Source organism: Henckelia pumila, chromosome 1, assembly GCF_033568475.1.
Source record: "Henckelia pumila isolate YLH828 chromosome 1, ASM3356847v2, whole genome shotgun sequence".
Taxonomy (NCBI): Eukaryota; Viridiplantae; Streptophyta; class Magnoliopsida; order Lamiales; family Gesneriaceae; genus Henckelia; species Henckelia pumila.
Window position 1 is genome coordinate 78,364,732 of NC_133120.1, and position 12,972 is coordinate 78,377,703.

Below are 12,972 nucleotides of genomic sequence, written 5' to 3' on the forward strand. Positions count from 1 at the left end.
GTTGCTTCAACCTTTATAGGATACCTTTTTTTCTAATGATATATGTATGTGTGTGTGCGTATGTGTTTTTTTTTTTTTTGTCCATTTATGATAACCAAATTTCATGTTAAATACTTTTTTATTGCATGATATACAACTTTCATTTAATAGTATAGTAAATATGAATTTATTTTTACAATTTAATCATTAAAATAATTTTAAAAAACTGGATATGTATTTAGTTGAATTTAATAAAAATATTTAACTTAAATGCAATTTAATAAAGAACAACATTGACTTTTGAGTTTGATCATGTATCAATTAAATTATTTTCAATAATTGTATTAATTTGATATTTTATAAATAGTGGTGTATCAATTTTTTTTTTAATATCAATTTCGAAAAAATAAAAGAGAATTGAGAAATGATATCAATGTGCTGAACATAAACCGAGTCGCGAATTAGGGGTTTAAGGATAACACAGGACTGTGTAAAACTAAAACCCCACTGAAATTTTGCTCAAACGCGAAATGGAGTTGCAATCTGCCTCTGTTTTCCTTCAAAATTGTCTTCCACGCACCCGTCTTTTGCTTCCACAGCTTCACGCTGTAAGATCTCTCTTTGAAATTTTCAATCTTGTTTACTGTTTTATCAATGTCTGAAATCTTGAATTATTCTTTGAAAAATGTGTTTATTAGGTCAAAAGACAGTTTAGAGACCACACTTCCGTTAAAAAATGGATGCCCAGATGTCAAATTGAGCTCAAATGTACGTTTTCTCGCTTTTTATCTTCCTATCTTGGTGTATCACTGGGAGTTCTCAGTTATTTCCTTGCCTTTATACCCCTATCTGTAGCAACTCTCTCGGTATCTTTAAGGAGTGGAGTGGTTGTGTGTGCTGCAGATAATAATTCGTCCAGGATTCCGGCTTTTCGAGTGTGTGCAATCAAAGGGTCGGAACCATTTCGTGGAAAACCAGGCTCTGTTTCTTTTGGTGGATTGAGTCACCAATCGGTTGAGGAAAGCAAATTGGTGTCAGCGCCCTTTGATGAGAATACTGGCTCCTTTTTGTGGATTTTGGCTCCTGTAGCTTTAATTTCCTCCTTGATTGTTCCACAGTTCTTTATCGTTGGCGCTATCGAGGATCTCTTCAAAAATGAGGTTCTTGCAGGTATTGGAACTTCTTCACGAGTTAAAAAATTTTGAGATTGAATTTGGTGTTCTGCCCTCCCGTTTCTGAATTTTTCATTTGCGTCTATGCTGGCTGTTTTTGTTGATGAACTGGCCGAATCTGAAAGGTATGCTATGATTTCGTTGTACATGACATAAAGAAGGGGTTTTGCATGGTGATGCTTCCATGATGTGCGAACGGGTCACCACTTCCATTAGTTTTTCTATTTGGAATTTCAACCTTTCATGTGATCTTGTGTTGGTTCTTATACACATTTTTTCCAGATAATTTTCTTCATTGTGTACTGGACAACCATTTATTTTTTCTTGATCTTGATGCAGAAATTGTTTCTTCATTTACTACTGAAATCATATTTTATGCGGGACTTGCCATATTTCTACTTGTTACTGAGCACATTCAAAGGCCATATCTGCAGTTTACCTCAAAGAGATGGAGTCTCATCACTGGCCTACGAGGATATTTATCGTCTGCCTTTTTCACCATGGGATTTAAAGTTTTTGCTCCGCTATTTGCCGTTTATGTCACCTGGCCTATTCTTGGTTTACCTGCATTGATTTCTGTTGCTCCTTTCTTATTTGGCTGCTTGGCTCAATTTGCATTTGAGAGACGCCTGGACCAGGATGGATCTTCTTGCTGGCCTCTTTTGCCAATTATCTTTGAGGTTAGAATCATGAAATTAGCTTTTGCCCCCCAGTTAAAAGGCAACATATGTTTTATGAGATTTGTACTTTCCGCAGATATATAGGATATATCAGTTGACCAGGGCTGCAGGATTTATTGAGAAGTTAATGTTTGCAATGAATGGTGTATCCATAACCCCTGCAGCAGCAGCAGATCGGATGGGGGCATATGTTTCGTTGGTAATAACATTTCGTATACTAGGCGTTGCTTGTCTATGGTCGTTACTAACGTTTCTTCTGAGGCTCTTTCCATCCAGACCAGTCGCCGAGAACTATTAATGTAAATAGAGGATTCCAGTACAATTGCTTGCCTCGTATTAATCCTTCTTGTTTTTCTTTGGCTCGCCTTAAAACGTTTTATTTATTCGGTTCTTGAAATCGTGCTCCATTTTCTGACATAACTGACACATTGAAAATTAGTGTGAAAAGGAACAATAGTGATATTCAACTCTTAATTGCTCGATCACATACAACCATCAGACCTTGGCTTCACAGAAGCTATACTATTATATGCTTAGTACAGAACATCATTCTACCAGAATCACTGCAGGAGCATTCTCCATCTCTTAGATGTTGAAAATCTGTTACTATCTCTTACAATACAATCTTGTTTATCCGAAAATGGGCAAGATTCAGATGAAATTGTGACATCCTCGACAGATTCTCAGTTTCCTGATGATTCTCAAATTCGGGTGCCTGGAGATGTGCTAATAAGCCTATTGCCATGGGGTAGTCTGTCACTGTGATAAGGTAAGGTCGTAAGGCCTTCTCTCTTGCTTGCTGATTCCAACCAGCCTTTCAACAAAAAGTGAGAATATTTTTTATTTGTGTGTACTTTATCGGTTATAAATGCTTCAAGTTTTATATATAGTATAGATTGTCCTGAACGAAGATTGATAGAGAAGAAGATTACCCAGTCTAATAAAATCATGAAATTTTTGGTGCAATGTGGGCATGACTATTTTGCATCGTTGTACTTGACCAAATTGCTAATCCAAGTTGAAAAGGTATTATTTTAGTCATTACATATTTGTGTATACAAAATATGTATGTCATACACTACTGTCATATATATTGTTACAACATTGAGCTACTTCGAGCTATTCATGAACACCAATTGGAGTTTATAACTTACAATCAGTGAAAACCAAAAGTCAGAAGATTGATCTCTTTGACTGAAATTATTATTCAAGAGATACTATTCTTATAAATCCTGTCAAAGCTGTAAAATTAGAGGGAAAGAGTCGAGAAAAACGGGGCACTTTTCCGCAATAACTTTTGCCTTATCCAAGATTGCTTAGGAGCCATTAGAAAATTTCAAGTGCAATTTTATATGATAAATTGCCTCATCCATTTGCGCAAACACAGCTAGGCCACGCACAAAAGCAAAGGACCCTATGCCACCCACAATACTCAAAACTTCTGTTTCTTTGTGGGATAAGCTCTTGCCCTGGACACTGATGCTACCGGAATACTCATTTGTATGTATGGTAAGATAAATGATGTTGAATGCCGAATGCGCAAAGCTCTCCACAGGGATTATAAAACCTTGTGCTTTCCCGACCACTTGAGACGTGTTTTCGGGTCCTTCTGTTAGTGTGTGGTTGAATATGAGAGCTACGGCAGCTGGTGGTGGTGCCACCGGATGGGCGTCGGGGCCAGCGACTTGAGGTTGTCGAATGTAGAATGACAGGGCTACAAAGGGTGTCGGGTTCTTTCTATAGGGCTGTGGTGAGAATAAAGCAAGTAGTATGACTGCGATTGTGGCTAAAAGGACAGCAGTGCAATATATGATTCTTGACAGCATTATGGTGGTTATGAATTGGGTTCAAATCTTTTAGGGTTCTTTTAAAACAATATCTCTTAGTGTGTTTGTTCATGTCTAAGTTCTGGCAACTTAATCCACCTTTAGATCTTTACCTAATCCTCTATTCGTTCTTTGCGTATTTTAGTTCTTTCAAGAATGATCAAGAATGGTCCCTAACATCGTTCGGACCCAAGTCACCCAACTCAGTGACTTCAAATATAGCATGTGCTGGCCAACAGACTTGTGTAACTTTTGGTACCACAATATGTGTCCCCTCCTATAATTATTAGCACAGATAATTTTATGTGGAGTTGTTATTTTGTGTCATTATTGTGGAGCTGTTGGTATGTTAAAGTAATTAAACCGTCTCTATTTGTGAACTTTCAATAAGCATACGAGATGTTATTCTATGAACATTGTTTTAAGAGTGCATCAAAAGATTAATATATATCGATACACGTGGGTCCATAGTTTTCAGTGGACTTCATAATTGAGAAGAAGTATCTCCCTTCTGATGCATCATCGAGATATTACTCAAAGAACATCAAATTTCCCCTTTGAATATAAGAACACACTTTCAAATCTTTGGCAAATTCAACTTTAAATGAAGATAACCGTGAAAAATTCTTCAGTAAAAACATTACAATAGCGCAGATCAAAATGGGGACTCACAGGAGATACAACTCCTGGAGTTGATAATCAAAAAATACATTTAAACATTTAGTCTGGTTCCCAAGGGATCTAATGAACAATTTACAACCAAGTGAACTCTAATATCCTATCCTAAACCACCCGCACATCAAATAAAAAACTTGCCTTCATGTGTAACACACAAAGGAAGAACGGAGAAGTATTCATCCCGACAAAATTCGGCACAAAATTTATGGTAGAAAGCGCTGATTTGATGAAGGAATTTTGAGTTCTACTCGAGCAACTCAGTAGCCGTCATTCATGAACACATGTAGAAGCCAGATTAGGTTGGCGAACATTTGCAGCGAAAAATGCATAGAAATCAATTTGTGAGAGGCTTTGCCTTGCGTATATGACCCATGCTATTCACAAGATCCTTTCTAGTGCAGACAGGGAACAAATTGATCTTCAATAACCCTTTGAGCCGCCAGAGAACATATGGAAAACTTAGTTGATCACGTGAAGTGAAGCGAACAACCTCATTAAACCAAAGGCACATGAACAAATTAGTGGCCGGAGTGTGCTTCCTCACAATTATGGATGCCTCAGCTAGAGCTGCTTGCCAATTACAAGGATTGTAGACATTAATATCTCATTCTCATTGTATCCCATATTTGTGCAAATTCAATAATTCATAACTGCAATGAGATAGTATCCATCACATTGTTTAACAGTACAATTTCAGAACAGGTTGCATGGGAAATGCAAGCATACCTTTCTTTCCGTCAAACCTCTTATCCTCTGGAAGCCTATCCCGGCGATACTGTGTCAATTGGACCTCTACTTCCTCTGGAGTTGCTTTATTTTTCCTGACGACGGCCTTTGCCTCATCATACACACTACTGCGTGCCCCATGTTCAGAAATTGCAAGCTCATAATTCGAACGCCAAAGCAAGGTTTCCCACACACCAAGAGGATCCCTCCTTAGTTGAGACTTGGAATCCACCCAAATAGAAAATCTAGCATTTGGAAAAAGACGATGGGGAAGCATCTGCCAAAAACTTAAAAAAATGTCAGCACTCAGCATGCATATGTGGCATATGTAGAAGAATATAGAACATGTATGTGCCTGATTAACAACCTTCCCATGATAGGTAAATTCAATAACCGCCATTCAGGTATATTAAGATAGTGGCCTGGTTTTGTCATTTTTCCAGTTATATACTCGTGGGAAAAAGCAGATCAACACATCCAAGTATAAAAAGTAATCATGCATGCCAAAAAAACGGGGGCGCGGGTGCAATCTGTGACAAAATCAAGCTAACCAGGAATACTGCTATAAAACAACTTATGCAATTGGAAAACAATTGTGATGTATCTAAGAGCTTGGGAAATAGGTAAACAACTTGGTTAGTAATGCTGAATGCAAAATTCACTCATGATATATTCAATATTTTTCCGGATTAAGAAAATAAGAATACTTAATGGACACCAAGCAAGATATAAATGTTGTATCTAAATTAAAAATTGAAAACTTTTATCCTATTAAGTATATATATTAAAGATAGCAATATCTGCATCTGCATTCTTCCAGTTACAATGCACCAGCCACGTGAGTTATTCTTGTTCCAAAATAATTTGCACAGAAAATGAATGAGGGAAACTGAGAGTTCTATACCTTGGGTATTTTACCATTTAATCTCTGATCTCTGAAAGGTAAATGCCTGACTACTATAACACGCCATTTTCCAATAAAATGGTTTTCATTGATTTTTTTCCCCTCTGATTCCTGAGTTGCAAGTGTAATCTCATCCCAGAATGCCACATAGCAAACCTGCAGGAACTTTTAATACCATAAACTCAAGGCAAAAAATTACAATTTCCACAAGATTTACATATTGATAACAATGGACGACCTTCTGAAGTGATGTCTCTGACATTCCTATAGGTTGATAAAGATCATCTCCACCACCAAATGCACAGGTGGAAACCACAGCTTTGCAAGTATCCATATAACTTTTATCTTCATCAGAAATTCTAAACCCTCCGTCTTCACTGTAGAAACCACAGTGGACCTCAGGTGTTTCAGTCACCTATGACATTATAAAACTTGTGCCTCATTGTTTCCATGTAAAGTGGGAAATAAACAACAACAAAGCATTAGCATGCCAACTAACGGCATACAATAGTTCAATGTTAGTGAAAAATTGAAATTTAAGGACAACAAGAAGGACCTAATTACCTTAAAACTTTGCTCTCTTTGTTCAAGAGTCTGGTTCCCAGTGAATAAATTAAATCTTGTTCCCTCCAAATATCCTACAGATAAGTTTGATTTATCTTCTTTATTGGTTCTATCGATCTCTGTAAAGTATATCAACTTTTTGACTGGATTACTATAGTCTGCATCTTTCGGAAGATCTAAAAGCTCGAGTTCTTCAGGAGGTAGGAGACTCAAACACCCTAACATAATTCAAAAGAGAGAATCACAAACTCGAAACATGATCTGTCATAACTCATAAGCTAGCCCCCCGGATCGAAAAAATCAGTGACAATAACCCCTTGGTTCAACCGAAAACTGCTAAAGGTGCATGGATATTTTAAGAGAATCAATTTATTGCATGTTACCAAATGCTCAAGGGTATCTAACTTCTCAAACATGCAAGAAGTCAAATGAAAATTCCTAGGCCAAAATAACTTACCAACCAAGTCCAATCATGTTTTTTGACACAAAGTAACCAAAATGGTGTATATCAATTCTTTCCCAATAAAACTAACACAAGAAATATGGAAACAGGAGATTCTTCATACAAAAACAATGAGTAAATAACTCAGGAAAAGCTGGTAGAAGAAAAAGGGACAGTTCCCACTAACCAACCAACCAAATCAATCAGGATTCAGTAACATTTCTACACCCGTGCCAACACCAAAACCAATGCATACAAAACCAGCCAATCAAGATTCAAATTATGCCAAAAGAAAAATCCTTGAAAAGGAAAAGAAGAAGCAACTTACGCTGTCGAGCGCCCCCAACAATCCGGGTTGTGGGATCGAGCCTGTTGAAGTTCCCCCGAGAGTTATTACTACTCCGATGAGTTACATTTCCCGGATTCCTGAGCCGATGAGGATCCGTGTCCGGGACTCTACCGATTTTAAGAGCTTCGTAAATGAGAAGCACGACGGCGAATAGGAGGACAACGGCGGGCCACCACCTGAGGAGTATAGAGATGAATTTTCGAGTGAAATCGGGTCTCGCCCTCGGACCCGGTTTCTTGCGCTTACGGTGGACCCGGACCCGCAAGCGACCCGAGGGCTCGTCGGGTTCCTCGTCGGAGACGGCAATGGAGACGCTGCTGTTCAGCATTCCAAAGATTGCATCGAAATCCTTACGACGTCGTTCAATTTTCCTCGCATAAAGCGCTAAAGACAGAAAATCGTGTATTCAATTCATGCGACTTATCAAAAGGAATAAACGCCAATTCAGTGAGGATTTTTTTTTTTGGACAAGAATAAGATATTTAAGGGTCGAGCTTGAGCACAATCTGATAAAGTCATTCGCTTTAGGACTCAAGATTGAAAGGTGTCTAAAAATCAGTTCTATTATATATATTATATATATATATAGATATATAAAGGTACTGTTAGGTTTAAAATCACATTAATATTTTGAATGTTCTAATTTTTTTGAATATTATATACAAATAATGACCCCTAAAATTTGTATGTTTTATTTTATATTTTATAGTTTTAATTGATAAAATTCACAGTTCATTTTAAAGAGATCTATGTTCAAAAAATTTGATTCAAGCCAAAAAAATCTCAAATAAGACATTGGGATATTTGTATTAAACTACCACGGATACAATCGTACATATACATCAATAAATGACAAACTTTTGAATTCGGAAAAATGTGTATTTTAAGAGTAAAAGCTATTGTTCAAAGTATTTCATTTCACATAAATGACAAACTTTTGAATTCGGAAAAATGTGTATTTTAAGAGTAAAAGCTATTGTTCAAAGTATTTCATTTCACGAAAACTTCTATGAGACATTTTATGGTTAATTTTATAAAGCAGATATCTCATCCGATAATCAGAGACGGATCTAAGAATTAGAGTTGAGATGAGCTTGAATTTAATGTGATAAATTATATATTTTTTTTTTTTGAAGAAGATAAATTATATATTTTTACAAGAAAATGTCACATATATATGACTAAAAAAATCACAACATTATACTATTAAAAAAATGAAAAATTTGTTTTTGATCTTATATGTTTGTCTCTTTATAATTTTAGTCATCTATGTTGTCATATTTTAATTTAATCTGATAGCTTTTTTTTTTTTTTTTTGCAATTTTAGTCATTTTTTGACTTTGTCATGACATTAAAACAACACAGTGTTATGTGTATAGTGTCTCATCAACACTTTCCATAAAAAAAAACTAAAATTGCCAAAAAAAAACTCTCATATAAAAAGGTGAAATTTAATAACATGAGGACCAAAATCGCAAATGACAAATTTACAAGATTACCAATACAATTTTTTCTCCCAAAAAAATGAAATTGTACGCTAGAATTAAGATGGGCCGGGCTTCGGGTGTGGAAATGGTGAGTTTTTGTGGACTAAGTAAAAAACATACATAGTTAACAACAAAAATTTGGGTTGGCCTTCAGCCTAGGACCAGCCTAAGCTAAATCCGTCCTTGCCAATAATGAAAAATGTATTAATTTTTTACGTCAAAACTATTATTTTTCACTGCAAATATAGATCGAATCGACCTACCTTGTGTATATAAATCAATAAGACCATATCACAAAATATTTACTCAAAACCTAGTTTACACGCGAAAATAATATTTATTGTCCCAATGAAAAAAAAAACACACACACATAACTCTTTATAATACTAAATAGATTATCTTTTAAAATATAGGCTCTGCTTGGACAAGTATTTACAAAATATTTTTATAAAAATGTTTTTTAAAAAATTTTTATTTTAAAAGTTGTTTTAAAAATAAATATGTGTTTAAAAAATTATTCTATAAAAATATTTTAACATTTCAAAAGTAATGTTGTTCATTTTTGCCTAGTTGTCTTCCACAGTTTCATTTCTAAAAAATCTCTCATTTGTTTTTTAAAAACTATACTTGGAGAACATTTTTTTAAAAAAAATATCAAAAATATTTTACAAAATTCTTATCCAAACACATATTTTAAGTTTTTTTTTTATTTATAAAACACTAAAAATATTTTTAGAGTACATATACAAATGAAACCCTAGTATTTTAAAAAATCGACGGCATCTCGATGATGAAAAATGTATTTGATTCTTGACACGAGATTGTAAAAGACATTTTATTTTATATGGAGTTTTCTATTCACATGATATTCTATGTTACATTAGCAATTAATGTTAACATGTTGAGTTTTCATTGAGGTGTCCGTCTTTTAAATGCATTAAATAAATTAAGGGGAAATTGGAGAAAATCCCTACACACAAACTAAACTTGAAGATCAGTACCCATGTAAAAGATTTTTATTCTGCACTCCCTGCTGCACATAAACACTTTTTTCTCACTCCCTATTTCATATTTTTATTCATTTTTTAAATTTATTTTTTATCCATTATTATATAATACTATTTTTCCATTAAACGTTATTTTATATCCCCTTCGTTTCTCTTTCCTCTCCCCTTCCTCATTCTCACGCTCTTCCCCTCCTCTTTCGCCGTCGAAGACAGACAGAAATCCCTACCCCAAATCATTCACCGCCCGACTTTGCCAAATTTGCTCCATTTGATTTCCTTTGTGTCGCTTCAAACTCAGCATAGATTCTCCCTTCTCTCCTCCTACCTGCACTGCTCTCGATCCGATCCCTAACAGCTAACATAGCTCATCGCCGGCGCCGCCGTATTCAATCGCCATTAATCGCTTTCAACCCGGTTTTCTCTATTTCTGATTTTTTATGTTGTTATGTGCTTTGTGTGCTTATTAATTTGTAAAGTAGGATTTTGGATATTGAAATTTGGTGTAGAAAATGGGATCTAGGGTTACGATATTGGATTTTGAAATATGTGTGTGTATAGTTGTGCATATGGATATGTGGCTTGTTTTGGGATTATTATTCCCTGCTGATTCTTCTTGCTTGAATAAGTACGATGTTTTATCGAAATGACTCAAAACAAAGAACTTTGACTGATGCAAACAATAAAAAAAAATTACCAGAAAACAAAACTGCCAAATTAAGGACAAAAGAAGCTTGGAAAATATTGGAGGGGGAGTTGAGGATAAACGCCTACAACCAATCTTACCTTTATTTTTCTTCATGAAGCCGATTTTGTTTTTCCTTTTCCCTTCTTCTAATAGTTAATATTAATGCTGCAATTTTTAATGGGTTCTTGTTATTTTTTTTTGAAATCGACTACGATGGCGTGTGTTTTATGGTTACTGCTATATAGATAATCGCGTTGCTCATTGGGGCGGTGATTTGCATTTTAATTGATTGGTATTTGGCGAATATGACTGTAATTTTTGAATCAAATTGGGGGTTTGCGCCATTGAAGATGAGCACTTATTTAATGAAGGGGATGAAAGAAGTTTGAATTTTCATTAAACAGTGTATTATATATACTCGGATGAAATCTAAATTATTCCTTGAAATTAGAATCAAAATCATATAAATAAAATATTTGTCAAAATTTTGTTTGTTTTTGCGCTTGTTCGTTCACTTTGTGCCGAATTCTATTCGGCATATGTTGGTTTCTTCTATTTATGGCGGGGTTTTCCTCAGATATTTATTGTTTTTAATGAAATTGTGATGATCTGTTTTCGAAACGTACTGATTTTGTTTTTTGAATTATGCTGATTTTTTTTAATTATGCTGATTTTGAAGCAGTGCATGATAATCCGATGAAATCTATTAAATTATGTTGCTTTTTATTATGACTTATTGCACACTGTTTTATCTTTTTTTTTTCGAAATGGTTCGAAAACGAGTAGGATCTTAGGTGAAAGCTAGTACCCGGATGCCATAGGAGACACCAAGTCGTTGCTCTGCTTCAGTATTTCGGGAAGGACTAAGGGAAATGAGAATGGAGTGAACAATTTTGTTGGTGTATTTTGTACTGTACTTTGATCGTATGGATAACTATGTTGATGAAGTTAGTACTGTATTTTGGTAGAATTGATGTTTAATTTTTATTTATAACTATGTTAATGAAGTTGGATGTTTAATTATGGTAGAATGAACTTTTAATTCTCATACTACAATTAGATGTATCATTATACTTCATTTTCAAGCAAATATACTGCGTATCATTATAAATGGTACTGCGTTTCTGACCAAGCACCAACACCACAATGTAAAATATGTATGAAAGATGTACCAAATTTAACAAATTCTCATACCACAATTAGACGTTATTATACTTTATTTTCAAGCAAAAGTACTACGTTTCGTTACAAATAGTACTGTGTTTTTTATCACGCACCAACACCACAATGTAAAATATGTATGAAAGATGTACCAAATTTAACAACTTCTCATATCACAATTAGACGTTATTATACTTAATTTTCAAGCAAAATTACTACGCATCCTTACAAATGGTACTGTGTTTCTGATCACGCACCAACACCACGATGTAAAACATGTATGAAAGATGTACCAAATTTAACAAATTTTCATACCACAATTAGATGTTATTATACTTCATTTTCAAGAAAAAGTACTATGTATCGTTACAAATGGTACTACATTTCTGATCACGCACCAACACCACAATGTAAAACGTGTACGGAAGATATACCAAATTTAACAGATTCTCATACCACGATTAGAGTTTATTATACTTCATTTTCAAATAAACGTACTACGTATCAATACAAATGATACTGCGTTTTTAACCACGCACCAACACCACAATGTAAAACATGTATGGAGATGTTGAAAATTTAACAAATTTTCATACCACAATTAGAGGTTGTTATACTTCATTTTCAAGCAATGGTACTATGTATTAATACAAATGGTACTTCATTTCTGAACACGCAACAATACCAAAATGTAAAACATGTATGGAAAATGTACCAAATATAACAAAATCTCATACCACCATTTGACGTTATTATACTTTATTTGATAGCTAAAGTACTACGTATAGATATAAATGGTACTGCGTTTCTGACCACGCACCAACACCACAATGTAAAACATGTATGGAATATGTACCAAATATAACAAATACGCATACCACAATTAGACGTTATTATACTTTATTTTTAAGCAAAGGTACTAAGTATCAATACAAATGGTACTGTATTTCTGACCACACACCAACACCACGATATAAAATATGTATGGAAGATGTACTAAATTTAACACATTATCGTACCACAATTAGACGTTATTATACTTTATTTGCTAGCTAAAGTACTACGTATAGATATAAATGGTACTGCGTTGATGACCACTTCATTTTCAAGCTAAAGTATTTTGATTTATACTACAAAATTAGACATTTGATGTGTAAATATGTGTTAATCACCATCGATGATACAAAATTAGGACATTGGATGCATATATAGAGTTGTTTTAACCATATATGTTTAAACAAACACATGTATATGTATCCATTGTATATGTTTGTAACATATATGGTTAAACAACTCTATCCATGCATCCAAT

At 34.5% G+C, this 12,972-nt stretch overlaps 3 protein-coding genes across 7 annotated transcripts; 1 reads left to right on the plus strand and 2 right to left on the minus strand.

Moving 5' to 3' along the window:
- The first annotated feature begins 428 nt into the window (after positions 1-428).
- On the plus strand, positions 429-3,316 carry LOC140874924 (uncharacterized). 4 transcript variants are annotated; one of them, XR_012148257.1, is made up of 6 exons: positions 429-587; positions 678-747; positions 835-1,149; positions 1,491-1,831; positions 1,908-2,600; positions 3,219-3,316. XR_012148257.1 is itself a non-coding variant. In XM_073278410.1 (5 exons), exons 1-5 carry the CDS (start codon positions 510-512, stop codon positions 2,127-2,129), a joined length of 1,026 nt encoding a protein of 341 aa, XP_073134511.1. In that variant the 5' UTR covers positions 429-509; the 3' UTR covers positions 2,130-2,715. The 4 variants fall into 4 exon arrangements, 3 of the variants coding, with proteins under 3 accessions (XP_073134511.1, XP_073134512.1, XP_073134513.1); XM_073278410.1 differs by lacking the exon at positions 3,219-3,316 and having other exon boundaries at positions 1,908-2,715; XM_073278411.1 differs by lacking the exon at positions 3,219-3,316 and having other exon boundaries at positions 838-1,149; positions 1,908-2,715.
- LOC140874925 (pterocarpan synthase 1) lies at positions 2,850-3,945 on the minus strand. Its single transcript, XM_073278414.1, has one exon. The coding sequence runs from the start codon at positions 3,655-3,657 to the stop codon at positions 3,148-3,150; it is 510 nt and encodes a 169-aa protein (XP_073134515.1). The 5' UTR covers positions 3,658-3,945; the 3' UTR covers positions 2,850-3,147.
- Positions 3,946-4,274: 329 nt separating this feature from the next.
- LOC140874758 (probable hexosyltransferase MUCI70) lies at positions 4,275-7,727 on the minus strand. Of its 2 annotated transcripts, none has more exons than XM_073278140.1 (6): positions 7,300-7,727; positions 6,530-6,747; positions 6,204-6,380; positions 5,966-6,121; positions 5,062-5,338; positions 4,275-4,902 (listed from the first exon to the last, which is right to left on the minus strand). In XM_073278140.1, exons 1-6 carry the CDS (start codon positions 7,646-7,648, stop codon positions 4,670-4,672), a joined length of 1,410 nt encoding a protein of 469 aa, XP_073134241.1. In that variant the 5' UTR covers positions 7,649-7,727; the 3' UTR covers positions 4,275-4,669. The 2 variants fall into 2 exon arrangements, with proteins under 2 accessions (XP_073134241.1, XP_073134242.1); XM_073278141.1 differs by having other exon boundaries at positions 4,860-4,985.
- Between the last annotated feature and the right edge of the window lie 5,245 nt (positions 7,728-12,972).

Coding starts and splice junctions, on each gene's coding strand:
- LOC140874924 (XM_073278410.1), top strand. CDS start 510: ATGGAGTTGCAATCTGCCTCTGTTTTCCTTCAAAATTGTCTTCCACGC. Junction 588..677: donor TGCTTCCACAGCTTCACGCT/GTAAGATCTCTC, acceptor TGTGTTTATTAG/GTCAAAAGACAGTTTAGAGA. Junction 1,150..1,490: donor CAAAAATGAGGTTCTTGCAG/GTATTGGAACTT, acceptor ATCTTGATGCAG/AAATTGTTTCTTCATTTACT.
- LOC140874925 (XM_073278414.1), bottom strand. CDS start 3,657: ATGCTGTCAAGAATCATATATTGCACTGCTGTCCTTTTAGCCACAATC.
- LOC140874758 (XM_073278140.1), bottom strand. CDS start 7,648: ATGCTGAACAGCAGCGTCTCCATTGCCGTCTCCGACGAGGAACCCGAC. Junction 5,339..5,965: donor TAAATGGTAAAATACCCAAG/GTATAGAACTCT, acceptor AGTTTTTGGCAG/ATGCTTCCCCATCGTCTTTT. Junction 4,903..5,061: donor GAGGTTTGACGGAAAGAAAG/GTATGCTTGCAT, acceptor ATTGGCAAGCAG/CTCTAGCTGAGGCATCCATA.